The 19,598-nt window shown below is 41.5% G+C and overlaps 2 protein-coding genes across 2 annotated transcripts; one reads left to right on the plus strand and one right to left on the minus strand.

Annotated features, from left to right (window-relative positions):
• Positions 1-340: 340 nt before the first annotated feature.
• On the minus strand, positions 341-13,949 carry ubxn8 (UBX domain protein 8). The gene is made up of 8 exons (XM_079600263.1): positions 13,832-13,949; positions 7,294-7,419; positions 7,134-7,207; positions 6,900-7,022; positions 3,456-3,587; positions 1,542-1,583; positions 1,386-1,460; positions 341-1,314 (listed from the first exon to the last, which is right to left on the minus strand). The coding sequence occupies exons 1-8, from the start codon at positions 13,905-13,907 to the stop codon at positions 1,144-1,146; spliced, it is 819 nt and encodes a 272-aa protein (XP_079456389.1). The 5' UTR covers positions 13,908-13,949; the 3' UTR covers positions 341-1,143.
• A 406-nt stretch (positions 13,950-14,355) lies between these two features.
• On the plus strand, positions 14,356-16,865 carry hint1 (histidine triad nucleotide binding protein 1). The gene is made up of 3 exons (XM_079600465.1): positions 14,356-14,558; positions 15,006-15,110; positions 16,277-16,865. Exons 1-3 carry the CDS (start codon positions 14,448-14,450, stop codon positions 16,439-16,441), a joined length of 381 nt encoding a protein of 126 aa, XP_079456591.1. The 5' UTR covers positions 14,356-14,447; the 3' UTR covers positions 16,442-16,865.
• The last annotated feature ends 2,733 nt before the right edge of the window (positions 16,866-19,598 follow it).

Below are 19,598 nucleotides of genomic sequence, written 5' to 3' on the forward strand. Positions count from 1 at the left end.
GCTCTGAGATATCCCTGAAAATAGACTTTTGCAAGCAAACATTTCATCACGTTGTAGTGCTTTGGTCTGATTCTTTGGTTCCCTTGGGGGTTGAAGGTCAGTCACTGTCCAGAACTTCACATCCCAAAGGCGACACTTCAGTTCTAGCCTGGCCGTAACCATTATGAAAATATGAACATGTTTGTGTGGTTTTAGAAAGGCTTGCAGCAGCCCATGGCTAAACACTGACGACTGTTAATAGTCTTGTGACATTAGCTAAAGAAAATAAAGCAGCAGTTGTCTCAGAGTTGGGCAATTAATACAAAGATGACATAGAAAAACATAATTTTGAAAAGAAGTCTCTTATGCACACCTGCATTTATTTGATCAAAGATAAGCAAACTTGTATGCACCTCAAACTTTTTAGTATATGAACATTCAGATACTAGAATAAAACAAGACCAGCGTAACAATCTGCAGCTTAGTATGAAAACTACCCATAAACCCCTCATAATATCAAAGAAAATAATGTATTTATACGGCAAGGTAACGTGCTTTCCTGTAGCTCAGTGGTAAGAGCATTGGTTGTGGGTTCAATCCCAGAGGATTGCACATACCTATGAATAAGATATTAAAATGCATAAATGTAAATATTTCTAAGAAAACTAAGATTCATCCATAGACCATTGCAAGTGCAAAATCAGCCCCACAATAATCCTTATGACCTACTGGACATCATCTTGACCATTAACTAACTACAGGTGACACTTGAAAACTGTATTTTACATTTCTTTCAGTAATTCAACTTAAAAGGTGAAACTAATATATTATATAGACTCATTACATGCAAAGTGAGATATTTCAAGACTTTATTTGTTATAATGTTGATGATTATAGAGCTTATGAAAACCCCAAATTCATAATTAGAATATTGTGATGAGGTTTTCATAAGCTGTAAGCCATAATCATCAACATTATAACAAATAAAGGCTTGAAATATCTCACTTTGCATGTAATGAGTCTATATAATATATTAGTTTCACATTTTAAGTTGAATTACTGAAATAAAGGAACTTTTGCACGATTTTCTAGTGTCACCTGTGTACAAGAGCAACAATGACATGTATCTCAGGGGCTGGTGTACGATGCGACCGCAGAAGTGTGTTAGGTGAGCGCCGGCTCGTTCTCCTCCACGTGCAGCAGTGTGTGTGTGAGGACGCCAGCCTCCTCCAGGCTCAGGCCCTCGGCCGTGCGCAGGGTTTCCCTCGGGAAGGACGAGCACAGCGTGTAGAGAGCAGGAGGGTAGCCGGACTTCAGCATCCAGTCCAGCAGGAGCTGATGACCAGGAGAAGTGGACATCAGCGAGTCATCAGTCAAAGCAGACGACAGGAATGAGGAGGACTCACCGTCGAGCTCCAGGTCTTCAGGAATCTCCGCTGGATGGTTCTTCTGCTGGGACATCGCAGAGCTATTCTCACGACCTGTCAGTGCGTACAGAGATGTCACTATACAGCACAGATATCATGATGTTCCTGCTCAGGATCATACGCTGGTCCACTCACCCCCTCAGCGTCCTCTGGCGGCTCGTCGGGCAAAACTATCACCTTTAACAGAAAGAAAACACACGGTAACACTTTACAATACGGTTCATTAGTTCACAGTAGTTCATGTATTAACTAACCGTGGGCAATACGTTTGTTACTGTATTTGTTAATACTAATAAAGCTGTTGTTCATGTTAGTTGATAGGAATGTTATTAGCAAATGTTGAAATTAACATTAAGAAAGATTAATAAATGCTGTATAAGTAAAGTTCATTATTAGTTCATGCTAACTAATGTAGTTTAAGGTACAATATGTAAGAATTTAGTATCAAAATATCCAAAAACCACTTGCACAGTGTTATATATTTCTGTGAATTGTGTACTTACATTATCTAATTGTTTCACAGTTTAGTGAGACAGCGCTGCTTACCTCACGAGTTTCATTCGTCTAATAAACTGACCAGTGTGAGTATTAATACAGCATTTGCTGGTAGTTCGGTAGAATGAAATGTCCTTATTTCTTTATATCTGCGGGACTCGCTGATATCTCTCTCATTAGCACTCGCGCACTGCTTCACACCACAGTCATGATAAAAACATCAATGTATTCACTCATCCATAAACATTAGTAGATCCATCGGCATGACGACAAGTCCCATAATTCAGCTTATCACTGCGTCATCATCCTACGCCTGTGTTACTGTAAGAGCTTAGCGACCCCTAGCGGCAGAGAAATAACATATTGTAGCTTTAACTACTGTTAATTAACTAACCTTGTTGTAAAGTACAATTGTAAAAGTTTGCATGTAAATACAGCTGTGTTTGTAGACGAGAATTATGAAAATGTAAAATCTCACTAAAATGAGTTCTGAAAAACAGCATAATTATACGCACAGGCAGCACTAGCAAGTAGCATGCGTTGTCAGTGTAACAGGTTAAAACATTTGTTAGATAAATATGAAGATGATCATGAAGACGTAACTTTCTGAAAGCCCTGCCAACATCTACACCTGTGCTTAAAGGATTAGTTCACTTTTAAAAAACTTTTGCTGATAATTTACTCCCCCCGATGTCCTCAAGATGTCCATGTCTTTCTTTCTTCAGTCGAAAAGAAATGAAGGTTTTTGATGAACACATTTCTCCATATAATGGACGTCAATGGGCCCCAAACGGGTCAAGGTCCAGATGACAGTGTCAGCGGCGCTTCAAATGGCTTTGAACGATACCAGACGATGAATACGGCTCTTATCTAGCGAAACGCTCGCTCATTTCAAAAATAAATTAAAAAGTTTAAGTTTTATATTCAACATACAAGTATTATATTCAGTTTTAGATTTTTATTTTCAACGCAGTTACGTTGAAAAGGTCACGCTTATAGCATGAAAACTCCATCTCATCTTCTCCTCTAAGTTCAAAATCGTCCGACATTGTTGTTTTACCTTTTAACTTCCTTTTTTTGTAAACGGCGTTTGACTTTATTTGCACGTTCAACTTGTAAACACTGACTACCGCATACGTCAAGCGTGACCTTTTCTACGTAATTGCGTATTAGGTGACGTCACGAACGCGCATCACAGAACAGAGCAAGGCGAGCGTTTGTGCTTATAAAACTTAAACTTTTTTTATTTATAGTTGAAATGACGATGGTTTCGCTAGATAAGACCCGTATTCATCGTCTGGTGTCGTTTAAAGCCCGTTGAAGCGGCGCTGACACTGTCATCTGGACCTTGACCCGTTTGGGGCCCATTGACGTCCATTATATGGAGAAATGTGTTCATCAAAAACCTTCATTTCTTTTCGACTGAAGAAAGAAAGACATGGACATCTTGGATGACATCGGGGTGAGTAAATTATCAGCAAAGTTTTTTTTAAAGTGAACTAATCCTCTAAGTGCTCTCGAGAGCACCGTTCCCCGAACACGAGTGTGTCCCACCTTCTTCTGCTTGGGCGCTGGTGTCCGCGTGGGGTCTGGAGTCACAGTCTGCAGCAGCGTCCGCCTCCGCCGGGCTCCCTGGTTAGCACTCTCGTCTTCATCCACAGCCCGACACACCTGACCCTCTTCCCCCTGAACCACAGCACGCTCTCAGTCAAGCCACCTTCACTTATACAGCACTACAGTACAGAGCGTTTCAAAGCAGCTTTACAGAGATAACAGGAGAATAATGCAACAAACTTTGTTTCCAGAAGAAAATGGCGTCATAGTCAAGCTTAGGTATGTTCAGTGATGGTTCATTTTTGTTGTAATTTAGTTCATATATATATATATATATATATAGCCGCTCTGGAGAAAAAAGTTCAGTTCTCATATAATGGTGTCAATGCAGGCAGATCAATAATATTGTTGAATATTAAATGAATTGTATGTTGCGCTGGTCAGTCATCTTAAATCCGGGCTGTCCAATCAACCATGCGTAGTAAGCCGTTGATCAGCTGGCTGAGGTGTGTTGCAGACTCAGACTGAGTGTTTCTGTTGTCAATGCCATGATGGAAATGCTCTATTGTAGTCAGCCCTGATTATATGCTTTATGCTGAACACCACATGAACACAGGAGAGCAGACCTCATCACATCGCTCGTCTGGGAAAGTGTTAACAGCAGTGTGAGCTGATGCAGAGATCTATGGACTTTCAAGGTAATCTGCTAAACTAGCTAGTTATTTTTATTGTTGAATTTAATTCAATCTAAATATCTAAATGTTAGTGAAGCTTTTAGATATCCGTCTGTATGTGCGGTTATGCTTATCTTTGGCAGCTCCTTTGAAGGCGTCTTGAGTAAAACGGCTCTAAACGAAGCACACACTAAACGCCTGAACTGGAAGTGATGACACCTGCTTTACAGAATACAGGCGTTTGTGGTGCATAACCACCATTACTGCTGCTAATAAGTACTAGCCTATTCATTTTGTTTAATAACTTTGTGATGAAGATAACTCCTGGATTCAGTTCACTTACACATTATTGTGTCTAGAAAACATGCTAAAATGTGTTGCTAAAATCATCCATTGTAGGCTACTGATTCTGCTCTGGCCCTCGAGATCCACTGTCCTGCAGAGACGACCTCCAACCGTGTGTGTGTGTGTGTGTGTGTGTGTGTGTGTACTCACTTGGATGGGTTTAGTGCAGAGGACTGAGTCTTCTCAGTCTTCACATAAGACTCATATAGAGGACTCGAATGTCATTGGCTATATAGGAGCAGTGAATGAGTGGCTCGGGACGAGGGCCAGAGTTGGGAACCCCTGCACCATGTCTAGATTCTAGACTTCTCAACTGAATGACGACACTGAATGTTTTCTGCAGAGCTGCTTTATAGCTGAATTAAACTCATTTCATAATTGATGATCTTTACACAGTTATTGAACAGAACTGACTTCAGATGAACAACGACTCTATTGTCTTTTTAGAGCTGCTTCACAGCAGAACTGAACTCTGTTTGCACCATTGATCATTATTTTCCTGATTGTATAGTCTGTATTGTGCCGACTAGCCTCTCCCTATGGAGGATCCCTTTACCACTCTACAGATAAATCGTTGTTGGGATCATTTCGGTTTCGCGTATCTACCCCGACGTGATAAAATTCTGTCAAAAAATTTTTTAAGGCCAGACAAGTAGTTTGTTAAAGGTTGTGTAGGTCAGAATTGTCTAAATAACTTTTTTTTCAAATTGGCTTAAACTGTCTTTATATACCAATACATGATTAAAATGTAAGTACTTTGAAAAAGAGAGTATAAAAATTGAGTGACTCTAGTGCATTTAATCTTCAAAAAACACAGCTCATTAATTCCTACCGGGACGAAACAAGAGATTGGCTTGCGCGACTGTCACTCTCCGTCGCCATGACTACCGCCGCTATTACTGGCTCTGCCCACGTGCGCGCAGTCGCGCACCCGTTTTTAGGTGGGAGTGAATGGAATTAATGAGCTGTGTTTATTGAAGATTAAATACACTAGAGTCACTCAGTTTTTATACTCTCTATTTCACAGTACTTGCATTTTAATTATGTATTGGTATATAAAGACAGTTTAAACAAATTTGAATAAAAGTTTTTTTTAGACAATTCTGACCTACCCTACCTTTAAAGCTACACTGTGTAACTTTTTTAGTTTATTCTTAGCTAAAAACACTTAGTTCTTTCAAAAACATATGTGCTCATTAATGTATATTTACTTCGTTCAAGTAATAAAGTATTCTCGTGAGTGTATAATATGCCATTGAAAATACATACGGGTGAGGGGTTCGAATGACGGTCGCCATGTTGCCCCTCCATCTTGAAAGTACATTAGCCAAAGAGGGACATACCCGTTAATTCAAGCTTCGCCTTTCGCGTCTCCGCAATTCACTGGCACCGGCCCTGTTTTTATTTTTTCCTTTCCCTCTCCCTCTCCCTCTCCCTCTCCCTCTCCCTCTCCCTCTCCCTCTCCCTCTCCCTCCGTCACATCAGCTGATCTCTGCTCACGGAGAAAATGATATAGCCTACAATGTAAACATTGCCTTACGCTAGTGATGTCATACAATATACAGAATAACGCTAGCACTGATAAAAGTTACTTTACTAAGATTAGCTTGCATTCGTCTGGGACTGATAGCTGATGTTAGCAATGAAATGGTAAGAAAATAACGAAAACATAAAACTATTATTCATTTTACATAGATGTCATAACCTAAATGTTAACTGACAAATTAAATTACTGCAAATTATAATAGTTTTCTAAAGTAACCTCATCACTTGAAGGAACACTCATGGACGAGGTCGAACTGGAAGCCAAGTTAATCTTGGACTACATTGGCCACCGTAGGAGTTAAAACGAAATCGGAATTGAGAGGAACAGAAACTAATATTCACTGGATGGTCATATACCTTTTCACCGCTAGATGGGGGTAAAAATCACACAGTGTAGCTTTAAGGCTTGGTTTGTAGGGCACAAACCTGCGCACATATATTCAAACACACATAACTATAGAATTCATCTTGAAGCGCACGTGAGCATCAGTGTTTCTCACAGGTTCAGTTTAAAGTCTGTGTAGAGAGAACGGTGTCGTCTTAGCGGTCTCGAATTTAATAACTAATGATCATTTCGACGGAAGTGAATCAATCAAAACTAACTTTAGATGGAAAATATCTTTATTCAAGAACCGCTATAAAGACAAACAATCTGTTACCTTAAATTATACGTTTATCTCTGTAAAGCAGCTTTGAAACAATCTACATTGTTAAAAGCGCGGTATAAATGAAGATGACTTGACTTGACTTGACTATTGTGTAATGCGCTACAGAAATAAAGGTGACTTGACTTATTTTTAACTGTTTAAAAAATAAAACCCCAGAATAACACATGTCCCGTGCTGTGTGGCACCAGTGATATGAGTTTGAGTTCGCTCACCCCGACTGGAAACCCCTGGGTCAGTCTCCAGCTCTCTCCTGTCATGCTATAGTGCCGCTCCACTTTCTGCTGGAGCAACGAGCTCTGTCTCGGCTTTAACACTCTCTCAGAGTAGTCAGACATCTTCATGATATGAGAAAGAGCATATTTCTTGTTAGAATATATTCATAACATATTTACTGACCTACAGTGGAACATCTCTTAGCTTTTAAAGGCAGAGGTGTTGTGTTGAACCTTGTCATTGTGTTGATGTTGTTGAATTCTTCTCGCTTCCTCTTGTCTCAGTCTGTCGGATTCCTGCAGTGGGCCTGCAAGATAACACACTTCCATCATAAAAATAAGCCATTACAGTTACACCAAATACACAACTACACAATAATAAAAATGGTCATACTTTCTGGGAGCTCTTGACATACTGGAAAGAAGAAAGATTTCAGTCTCGGTAACATGTAAATCAGCCATGTGCAGATGCCCAGGAATATGATCCCACGTCCGGCCAGCTTCAGCGCATCTGTAACACCTGTAACACACACACACACACACACACACACACACACACATCAAACAGCTGTCAGCGCATGTGTAACACCTGTAACACACACACACACACACATCAAACAGCTGTCAGCGCATGTGTAACACCTGTAACACACACACACATCAAACAGCTGTCAGCGCATGTGTAACACCTGTAACACACACACACACACATCAAACAGCTGTCAGCGCATGTGTAACACCTGTAACACACACACACACACACATCAAACAGCTGTCAGCGCATGTGTAACACCTGTAACACACACACACACATCAAACAGCTGTCAGCGCATGTGTAACACCTGTAACACACACACACATCAAACAGCTGTCAGCGCATGTGTAACACACACACATCAAACAGCTGTCAGCGCATGTGTAACACCTGTAACACACACACATCAAACAGCTGTCAGCGCATGTGTAACACCTGTAACACACACACACACATCAAACAGCTGTCAGCGCATGTGTAACACCTGTAACACACACATCAAAGACTTGTCAGAACATGTGTAACACCTGTAACACACACACACACACACACACACACACATCAAACAACTGTCAGCATGTGTAACACCTGTAACACACACACACATCAAACAGCTGTCAGCATGTGTAACACCTGTAACACACACATCAAACAGCTGTCAGCATGTGTAACACACACACACATCAAACCGCTGTCAGCATGTGTAACACACACACACACACATCAAACAGCTGTCAGCATGTGTAACACCTGTAACACACACATCAAACAGCTGTCAGCATGTGTAACACCTGTAACACACACATCAAACAGCTGTCAGCATGTGTAACACCTGTAACACACACACATCAAACAGCTGTCAGCATGTGTAACACCTGTAACACACACACATCAAACAGCTGTCAGCGCATGTGTAACACCTGTAACACACACATCAAAGAGCTGTCAGCATGTGTAACACCTGTAACACACACATCAAACAGTTGTCAGCATGTGTAACACCTGTAACACACACACAACAAACAGCTGTCAGCACATGTGTAACACCTGTAACACACATCAAACAGCTGTCAGCATGTGTAACACCTGTAACACACACATCAAACAGCTGTCAGCATGTGTAACACCTGTAACACACACATCAAACAGTTGTCAGCATGTGTAACACCTGTAACACACACATCAAACAGCTGTCAGCATGTGTAACACCTGTAACACACATCAAACAGCTGTCAGCATGTGTAACACCTGTAACACACACATCAAACAGCTGTCAGCATGTGTAACACCTGTAACACACACACATCAAACAGCTGTCAGCATGTGTAACACCTGTAACACACACATCAAACAGCTGTCAGCATGTGTAACACCTGTAACACACACACATCAAACAGCTGTCAGCATGTGTAACACCTGTAACACACACATCAAACAGCTGTCAGCGCATGTGTAACACCTGTAACACACACATCAAACAGTTGTCAGCATGTGTAACACCTGTAACACACACATCAAACAGCTGTCAGCATGTGTAACACCTGTAACACACACATCAAACAGCTGTCAGCGCATGTGTAACACCTGAAACACACACATCAAACAGCTGTCAGAGCATGTGTAACACCTGTAACACACACATCAAACAGTTGTCAGCATGTGTAACACCTGTAACACACACATCAAACAGCTGTCAGCATGTGTAACACCTGTAACACACACATCAAACAGCTGTCAGCATGTGTAACACCTGTAACACACACATCAAACAGCTGTCAGCATGTGTAGTGTAACACCTGAAACACACACATCAAACAGCTGTCAGAGCATCTGTAACACCTGTAACACACACATCAAACAGCTGTCAGCATGTGTAACACCTGTAACACACACATCAAACAGCTGTCAGCATGTGTAACACCTGTAACACACACATCAAACAGCTGTCAGCATGTGTAACACCTGTAACACACACATCAAACAGCTGTCAGCGCATGTGTAACACCTGTAACACACACATCAAACAGCTGTCAGCATGTGTAACACCTTTAACACACACATCAAACAGCTGTCAGCATGTGTAACACCTGTAACACACACATCAAAGAGCTGTCGGAACATGTGTAACACCTGTAACACACACATCAAACAGCTGTCAGCATGTGTAACACACACATCAAACACCTGTCAGCATGTGTAACACCTGTAACACACACATCAAACAGCTGTCAGCATGTGTAACACACACATCACACAGCTGTCAGCATGTGTAACACCTGTAACACACACATCAAACAGCTGTCAGAATGTGTAACACACACATCAAACACCTGTCAGCATGTGTAACACCTGTAACACACACATCAAACAGCTGTCAGCATGTGTAACACACACATCAAACAGCTGTCAGCATGTGTAACACACACATCAAACAGCTGTCAGCATGTGTAACACACACATCAAACAGCTGTCAGCATGTGTAACACCTGTAACACACACATCAAACAGCTGTCAGCATGTGTAACACCTGTAATACACACATCAAACAGCTGTCAGCATGTGTAACACACACATCAAACAGCTGTCAGCATGTGTAACACCTGTAACACACACATCAAACAGATGTCAGCATGTGTAACACACACATCAAACAGCTGTCAGCATGTGTAACACCTGTAACACACACATCAAACAGCTGTCAGCATGTGTAACACACACATCAAACAGCTGTCAGCATGTGTAACACACACATCAAACAGCTGTCAGCATGTGTAACACACACATCAAACAGCTGTCAGCATGTGTAACACCTGTAACACACACATCAAACAGCTGTCAGCATGTGTAACACCTGTAATACACACATCAAACAGCTGTCAGCATGTGTAACACACACATCAAACAGCTGTCAGCATGTGTAACACCTGTAACACACACATCAAACAGCTGTCAGCATGTGTAACACACACATCAAACAGCTGTCAGCATGTGTAACACACACATCAAACAGCTGTCAGCATGTGTAACACACACATCAAACAGCTGTCAGCATGTGTAACACCTGTAACACACACATCAAACAGCTGTCAGCATGTGTAACACCTGTAATACACACATCAAACAGCTGTCAGCATGTGTAACACACACATCAAACAGCTGTCAGCATGTGTAACACCTGTAACACACACACATCAAACAGCTGTCAGCATCTGTAACACCTGTAACACACACATCAAACAGCTGTCAGCATGTGTAACACCTGTAACACACACATCAAACAGCTGTCAGCATGTGTAACACCTGTAACACATACACATCAAACAGCTGTCAGCATGTGTCACACCTGTAACACACACATCAAACAGCTGTCAGCATGTGTAACACCTGTAACACATACACATCAAACAGCTGTCAGCATGTGTAACACCTGTAACACACACATCAAACAGCTGTCAGCATGTGTAACACCTGTAACACATACACATCAAACAGCTGTCAGCATGTGTAACACCTGCAACACACACATCAAACACCTGTCAGCATGTGTAACACCTGTAACACACACATCAAACAGCTGTCAGCATGTGTAACACCTGTAACACACACACATCAAACAGCTGTCAGCATGTGTAACACCTGTAACACACACATCAAACAGCTGTCAGCATGTGTAACACCTGTAACACACACATCAAACAGCTGTCAGCATGTGTAACACCTGTAACACATACACATCAAACAGCTGTCAGCATGTGTAACACCTGTAACACACACATCAAACAGCTGTCAGCATGTGTAACACCTGTAACACATACACATCAAACAGCTGTCAGCATGTGTAACACCTGCAACACACACATCAAACACCTGTCAGCATGTGTAACACCTGTAACACACACATCAAACAGCTGTCAGCATGTGTAACACCTGTAACACACACACATCAAACAGCTGTCAGCATGTGTAACACCTGTAACACACACATCAAACAGCTGTCAGCATGTGTAACACCTGTAACACACACATCAAACAGCTGTCAGCATGTGTAACACCTGTAACACACACATCAAACAGCTGTCAGCATGTGTAACACCTGTAACACACACATCAAACAGCTGTCAGCATGTGTAACACCTGCAACACACACATCAAACAGCTGTCAGCATGTGTAACACCTGTAACACACACATCAAACAGCTGTCAGCGCATGTGTAACACACACATCAAACAGCTGTCAGCATGTGTAACACCTGTAACACACACATCAAACAGCTGTCAGCATGTGTAACACCTGTAACACACACATCAAACAGCTGTCAGCATGTGTAACACCTGCAACACACACATCAAACAGCTGTCAGCATGTGTAACACCTGTAACACACACATCAAACACCTGTCAGCATGTGTAACACCTGTAACACATCAAACAGCTGTCAGCATGTGTAACACCTGTAACACACACATCAAACAGCTGTCAGCGCATGTGTAACACCTGTAACACACACATCAAACAGCTGTCAGCATGTGTAACACCTGTAACACACACATCAAACAGCTGTCAGCATGTGTAACACCTGTAACACACACACATCAAACACCTGTCAGCATGTGTAACACCTGTAACACATCAAACAGCTGTCAGCATGTGTAACACCTGTAACACACACATCAAACAGCTGTCAGCGCATGTGTAACACCTGTAACACACACATCAAACAGCTGTCAGCATGTGTAACACCTGTAACACACACATCAAACAGCTGTCAGAATGTGTAACACCTGCAACACACACATCAAACAGCTGTCAGCGCATGTGTAACACCTGTAACACACACATCAAACAGCTGTCAGCATGTGTAACACCTGTAACACACACATCAAACAGCTGTCAGCATGTGTAACACCTGAAACACACACATCAAACAGCTGTCAGCATGTGTAACACCTGCAACACACACATCAAACAGCTGTCAGCATGTGTAACACCTGTAACACACACATCAAACACCTGTCAGCATGTGTAACACCTGTAACACATCAAACAGCTGTCAGCATGTGTAACACCTGTAACACACACATCAAACAGCTGTCAGCGCATGTGTAACACCTGTAACACACACATCAAACAGCTGTCAGCATGTGTAACACCTGTAACACACACATCAAACAGCTGTCAGCATGTGTAACACCTGTAACACACACATCAAACAGCTGTCAGCATGTGTAACACCTGTAACACACATCAAACAGCTGTCAGCATGTGTAACACCTGTAACACACACATCAAACAGCTGTCAGCATGTGTAACACCTGCAACACACACATCAAACAGCTGTCAGCGCATGTGTAACACCTGTAACACACACATCAAACAGCTGTGAGAGCATCTGTAACACACATCAAACAGCTGTCAGCATGTGTAACACCTGTAACACACACATCAAACAGCTGTCAGAGCATCTGTAACACACACATCAAACAGCTGTCAGAGCATCTGTAACACACACATCAAACAGCTGTCAGCATGTGTAACACTTGCAACACACACACATCAAACTGCTGTCAGCATGTGTAACACCTATAACACACACACATCAAACAGCTGTCAGCATGTGTAACACCTGTAACACACACATCAAACAGCTGTCAGAGCATGTGTAACACCTGTAACACACACATCAAACAGCTGTCAGCATGTGTAACACCTGTAACACACACACATCAAACAGCTGTCAGCATGTGTAACACCTGTAACACACACATCAAACAGCTGTCAGCATGTGTAACACCTGTAACACACACATCAAACAGCTGTCAGCATGTGTAACACCTGTAACACACACATCAAACAGCTGTCAGAGCATCTGTAACACACACATCAAACAGCTGTCAGAGCATCTGTAACACACACACACACACACACACACACACACACACACACACATCAAACAGCTGTCAACATGTGTAACACCTGTAACACACACATCAAACAGCTGTCAGAGCATCTGTAACACACACACACACACACACACACACACACACATCAAACAGCTGTCAGAGCATCTTTAACAGCCCTGGCTCACTTTACAACTGCAGCAACATTAACACAAGCTAATTTAACAAAACTGGCATTCCTAATTCCCTTAAGACTTCATACATGTTTAAACATGGAAAAGGTATCTAAATAAGTGATCAAATTAATTCAGTTTCATCTATTACATTTTGTATCGATTACAGGTTGAAGACTGTATTTTACAAATAAATTTTAATGGTGACTTTGTAGCCATTTGTTTTTGCTCTGCTAAAGTGAGAGACAGCATATGTAACTCAAGGTTTTCTACTTCAAAAAACAAACAATTATGTCCAGGATAATGATAATCATGATAACGTGTTACCAATTAACGAGTGTTTCCATGAAATGAAGCAAAATCCTCCCAATAAACAAAGGAACACAACAAATTTGTCAGACATGTCAGCAGTGATACGAATCACAACACGGAAGTCAAACAATAGCGTCTTGTCAAATTAAAAGCTGACAAGACGGGGAAAAAATGATAAATAGTGGTATTTTTGTATTTAATTAGACTTTGCTTTATCGTGGAGTTTTTAGGTTTGCATTGAGCTTTAGACTGAAATTCAGTTTATTTTTGCGCTTTAAAAAAAAATATGAACAGATATATGCTCATTTTAGCAGCAAGATTGCAATAATAGAATATAAAATTATGAAACTCCTCAGTTTAATTGGGTTTTATTATTATGAATATAGTAGTACTTACCGACAAAGCATTATAGAACAATACAAATCTATGTTTCTCAGCATAGCGCTTTTATTATGAAAAGAGTTCATTTTCAGCTGTCCAATCATGTAGCCGATCGTCAGTGGGCGCTGTCCAATCGTTGTTGTCGTTTCGTGCTGTGTGCGCGCGCGTGTGATCGACAGCTGCGCATGCGCACTGCTGCAGAGTGAGTGCACTGCAGAAGGCAAGGCAAGGCAGCAGATCTGAGATCATCATGGCGGATGAGGTGTCGCGAGCGCAGAGCGCGCAGCCAGGAGGAGACACGATATTCGGCAAAATCATCCGTAAAGAGATTCCTGCCAACATCATTTATGAAGATGATCAGGTGCGATCTCTGCTGTTTGCACAGCGATGTTGATACTGCGCTTGCTCTGCAGCTTTTCAATGCGCTTCAGACTCGATCATACGAATGAGAGTCATCGAGAGTCTCAAAGTTATAGACGCGTTTGCAAATCCATTTCGAGTTCTGCTGACAGATCTATTGAGATATGAGTTTGTGCCAGTGAAATATGAGTTTGTGCTCAATACTTGGCAATGTGCCAGATTTCAGTGCTAGTTCGCATGTTCTGCTCTTGTATGTGAACTTGTATGTCACGTTTCTGCACATTAAACAGCGATTAACGAAGAACAAGCTGCAAAATAACGTGAACGCTTTCAGTTACACGGCCGTTATAATACGTTTACACTTCTTTCTTCAGTATACCCAGTTGTTGAATGAATAATACACACTGTTAATCTCTCTCTCTCTCTCGGTCTGTGTATGAATGATCAGTGCATTGCCTTCCATGATGTGGCCCCTCAGGCTCCCACACACATACTGGTGGTCCCCAGAAAGCCCATCACTCAGATCTCGAAAGCAGAGGACACCGATAAAGAGGTATGTGTGTGTGTTTACAGGTTTCTGAGACCACACACATTGTGGTGACCAGCCAGCGTTTCCTTACGAAGAAAAAATGATGTAAAATTTTATAATGTAAAAATGAAGTGAGTGAGAGAGAGAGAGAGATGGGTAGTTTAGTGTAAGAGGAGAGAATATACAGTTTGTACAGTATAAAAACCATTACGTCTATGAAGAGTCCCCACAAAGAGAGTGAAGTGTGTGTGTGTGAGTGAGTGAGAGAGATGGGTAGTTTAGTGTAAGAGGAGAGAATATACAGTTTGTACAGTATAAAAACACTACGTCTATGGAGAGTCCCCACAAAGAGAGTGGAGAGTGTGTGTGTGTGTGTGTGTGAGAGAGAGAGAGAGAGATGGGAAGTTTAGTGTAAGAGGAGAGAATATACAGTTTGTACAGTATAAAAACACTACGTCTATGGAGAGTCCCCACAAAGAGTGAACCGTGTGTGTGTGTGTGTGTGTGTGTGTGTGTGTGTGTGGACTTCATCTCAAAGCCACAGACCCCCAAATTAATCTTGCGCACATAATTCTGTATTTGTGGCTTTTTGTTCCTGAAGTCATTTTCTTGTTAATTTAATAATTCTTCAATAGAGTTCTGATCCAAATCATCCAGATTACAACATTACAATCATTAATATATGAAGACTTCAGATGCAAAAGCCTCTAAGTCCATCTAAAGTTTTTGTTCAATATTAACATTTTTATCAGGCTCCTATGTATAGGTTTTACCCAAGTACCGGCATCTCTGAATGGGCTGACACTGGGATGTAGTGAGTTTGAAGTGGAAGTATTTGTTAAACTTGCGGAGAGCATGCACTCAATATTACCTCATATAATCTCATTTTTGACAGAGGTGGCTTTTGCATCGGAGGTCATATATATATATTATAGAGAGAGAGTTTATTTTTAAGTTTATTACAAAGTATTCAGATGTAGAGAATGGGATTGGACAGTCAGAGCTGTGATTCTCTGATTGGCAGATTGAAGATTCATAATTATGCAGTTGTTAAACACAATTGAAAGGTTGTATTATGGTCTATCTTTGTAACTCATGTCTTAGGTTTATTTTCTCTTAATAAAGTTTTTGAAAACGCGTGCCACGTGAGCAGACCGTGTTGTGTGTGTGTGTGTGTGTGTGTGTTCCAGCTGCTGGGACACCTGATGCTGGTGGCGAAGAAGTGTGCGGATCAGGCGGGCTTACCCCGAGGATACCGGCTGGTGCTGAACGAGGGTCCCGACGGGGGCCAGTCCGTCTACCACGTGCACATCCACGTGCTGGGCGGCCGGCAGCTGGGCTGGCCCCCGGGGTGACGTCCCCACAGACGCTCTGCCACGGCTCATCATCTGAGCTTCTGCGGTACACGTCCAGGAACACGCCAGCCACAACACACCTGATCACAAGCTCCGTCTGAGCATGTCAATAAACACCATTCAATGTCACTGTTTGGAGTGTGTATTATTTTAGTCTTGCCACTAATATTGAGTGTGTTTTTAGTTTAATGACTTTTGAATGTCATCTTATGTCATGACATTGTTAACATTGAGAAATAAAAAGTGTTTTAAAGTGTGTGAGAGAGCAGTGGGCATACAGATAAAGGTTGTGTTTGAGTGTTTCCCCCGATGAGCTTCTGAACAACTGCATGATATATCAATCTTTTACATGAATGACACCAGTGTAGAAACCAGGACCAAAGACTCCTTTTTCTTGCTTCTATTAGGAGTTGAAGTCTTGCACAGCCAGTCCGTTAAAGTCTTGCACATTTAAGTTTCACGAACACAAGAATGCAAAAACATAGAAAATCCTTGAAATTCGTTCAGCCGATACTTCCATACAGCGCTGAAGTGTGACTCTCCAATTCCTCCAATCCATATTATATCTTTAGATTCCGATATAGAGAATTTTTATCATTGTTGACAGTGAGACGGTTTCTCCTTCTCTTCCTTCCTCTCTTGAATCCCTTTAGCTAAAACAGCATGAACGTATAAGAAGAGTGGCTTTAAAGCTAACTTCTAGTAAAATATACAAAGAAAGCTTCAAGTAAATTATAAAAGGACAACTTTGAGTAAACTCTGTAGAGGATAACTTCAAGTAAATTCTTAAATAATACAGCACTGTGTACATAAAACAGAAATAAGATGAGAATAATAATAATACAAATTGAAAGCATATTAAATGGCTCTTTACAGCCAGCTTTACAGTGTGTGTGTGTGTGTGTGTGTGTGTGTGTGTGTGAAGGCATAATGTCATGCGGCCTCAGTCAGAATGCCTGTAATTCCCCAGATCCCGCATGATGAGCAGATGTCTGGTTTAAAAGGAACATTTACTGTGGAAAGAAAACATAGTTTGTCTTATTCACAAGTTTGTAGTAAATTTAGCAAAAAACAATCTGTCATCATCAGTTACATGTCATTCCTAATATTAGCTTTCCTGAAGCTCACACAGTAGAGCGGTGGCGCTCGCAACGCAAGGTCATGGGTTCGACTCCCAGGGAAAGCACACACTGATAAGAATGTAAAGGTGTACCTTGAGTAAAAATGCAATGTAAGCTAAGTTGCTTTTGATAATAGCGTCTGCCAAATGCATAATTATAAAAGTAATAGTAAGAAAAAAAGGGAAAAAAATCTGCATAGTTTTGTGAAAAGCGTTCATCTCTTGGATCTGAGGCGAGTAAACTCTTAGACGAGGCCTGTGTGTGTGTGTGTGTGTGGGGGGGTGGGGGTGGGTGTGGGTGTGTGTGTGTGTGTGTGTGTGTGTGTGTGGGGGGGGGGGGGGGTGTGGGTGTGTGTGTGTGTGTGTGTGTGTGTGTGTGTGTGTGTGTGTGTGTGTGTGTGTGTGTGTGTGTGTGTGTGTGTGTGTGTGTGTGTGTAGCAGAACTTCATGAGCCACAGATGAAGAGATCACCTCAACTAAATAATATTTCACAAGGAGGAGTATAAAGCACTAGTGTGCTCATCACTATCCTCTTGCGATAGAGACGACAGAAACTGGCCTCAGCAGTAACTGGAATAAAGAAAAGCAGAGATCGAGACGAGCACTGCTTATGTTAATACGAATAACACATTTTATTATAAAATGTAGCAAATAAGTGTTTTAAGATAAGATAGAAAAGTTAATCCTGAGTATTACAGTTCTTCTTGAATGCTAACACAATTCATGAAACAATTCACCATTTTCCCACAACTATAAACACAATCTCATAACTACACACGACTCGCACAGACCTCACACTGCAAATGCAGATGCAAATATATTAGTCAAAAAACACGTTATCTTCTGTCAGAATCAAACGTTGGCCTCATATGACACACACAACCCAACAAATACACTTCTGGCAGTCAGGAATAAGTTGATTCAATATCTAGTAGGCTACAGTACACAGCATATATAGGGGTGCAGATACAGATAATTCAACAATTAGCTTTAAGAAAAGTTTATCTTTATTACACTTCTATAAAGAGATCTAGAAAAGAAAAGTTCAAAGGGCCGAGTTGTGCCAGATTAATTGAATATGAACTTGGTATGCAATACAGTCAATTACAGTAAACTAATGAATCCAGCATCCTCGCCAAACTGCAGTGCTGATGATAATCTTCTGACTAACACTTTCTCTTCCTCCATCGTCTCTCAGTTCTGCAGAAATATGACATGTAAGAACATCAGCTTTTACTGTAGAATAGTGCGAGTTCTCTCATGTAAAGTGCTGCTGATACTGTATTAAACTGTGTGTGAGTATATAAACCCTGTAAGACCAACTTCCCTCGTGGTCATTCCTGCAGAAGAACAGTCAACCACACGCTTTGTATTTCATCAGGAACAGCTGACCTTTGACCCCGTGCCTTCATTTCTCTTTCCCCTCCTCTTCCTCTTTATCTCCCTCCACGATTCATTCTCCAAAACACATAATCTCCGGTGGGCCTGGTTATAATATCCTGAGATTCTGATCGGTGTGTCATCCGTTTTGCTACTTGATGTTTACACATGGATAAATGTGTGTTATCTGGGTTCACAGTGTGACACCTGAGGTAATTATATTGTGTGTTTGTGTTTTCTGAATGAGAACATGGATAAACCTGAGGCAAAATGAGTGCACTTTTGTGTAGAGTTTTATGGACAACCAGACACTTTAACATCAGAAGACCTGGAAAAAACAATATTCTTTGTACATATATATATTCATATACCTGTGTTTGCAGTTACAGAGATCATGTTTCCTGTAGTTCTGGACCAGGTTTGCACACACTGGGGATTCTGGCCCACTCCTCCACACACACCTTCTCCAGATCCTCCAGGTTTTGGGGCTGTCGCTGGGCAATACGGACTCTCAGCTCCTCCACAGATCTTCTATTGGGTTCAGGGCTGGACACTGGCTAGGCCACTCCAGGACCTTGAGATGCTTCTTACGGAGCCACTCCTCAGTTGCCCTGGCTGTGTTTCGGGTCGTTGTCCTGCTGGAAGACCCAGCCACGA

Source organism: Phoxinus phoxinus, assembly GCF_949152265.1.
Source record: "Phoxinus phoxinus genome assembly, chromosome: 23".
NCBI classification, from domain to species: Eukaryota; Metazoa; Chordata; class Actinopteri; order Cypriniformes; family Leuciscidae; genus Phoxinus; species Phoxinus phoxinus.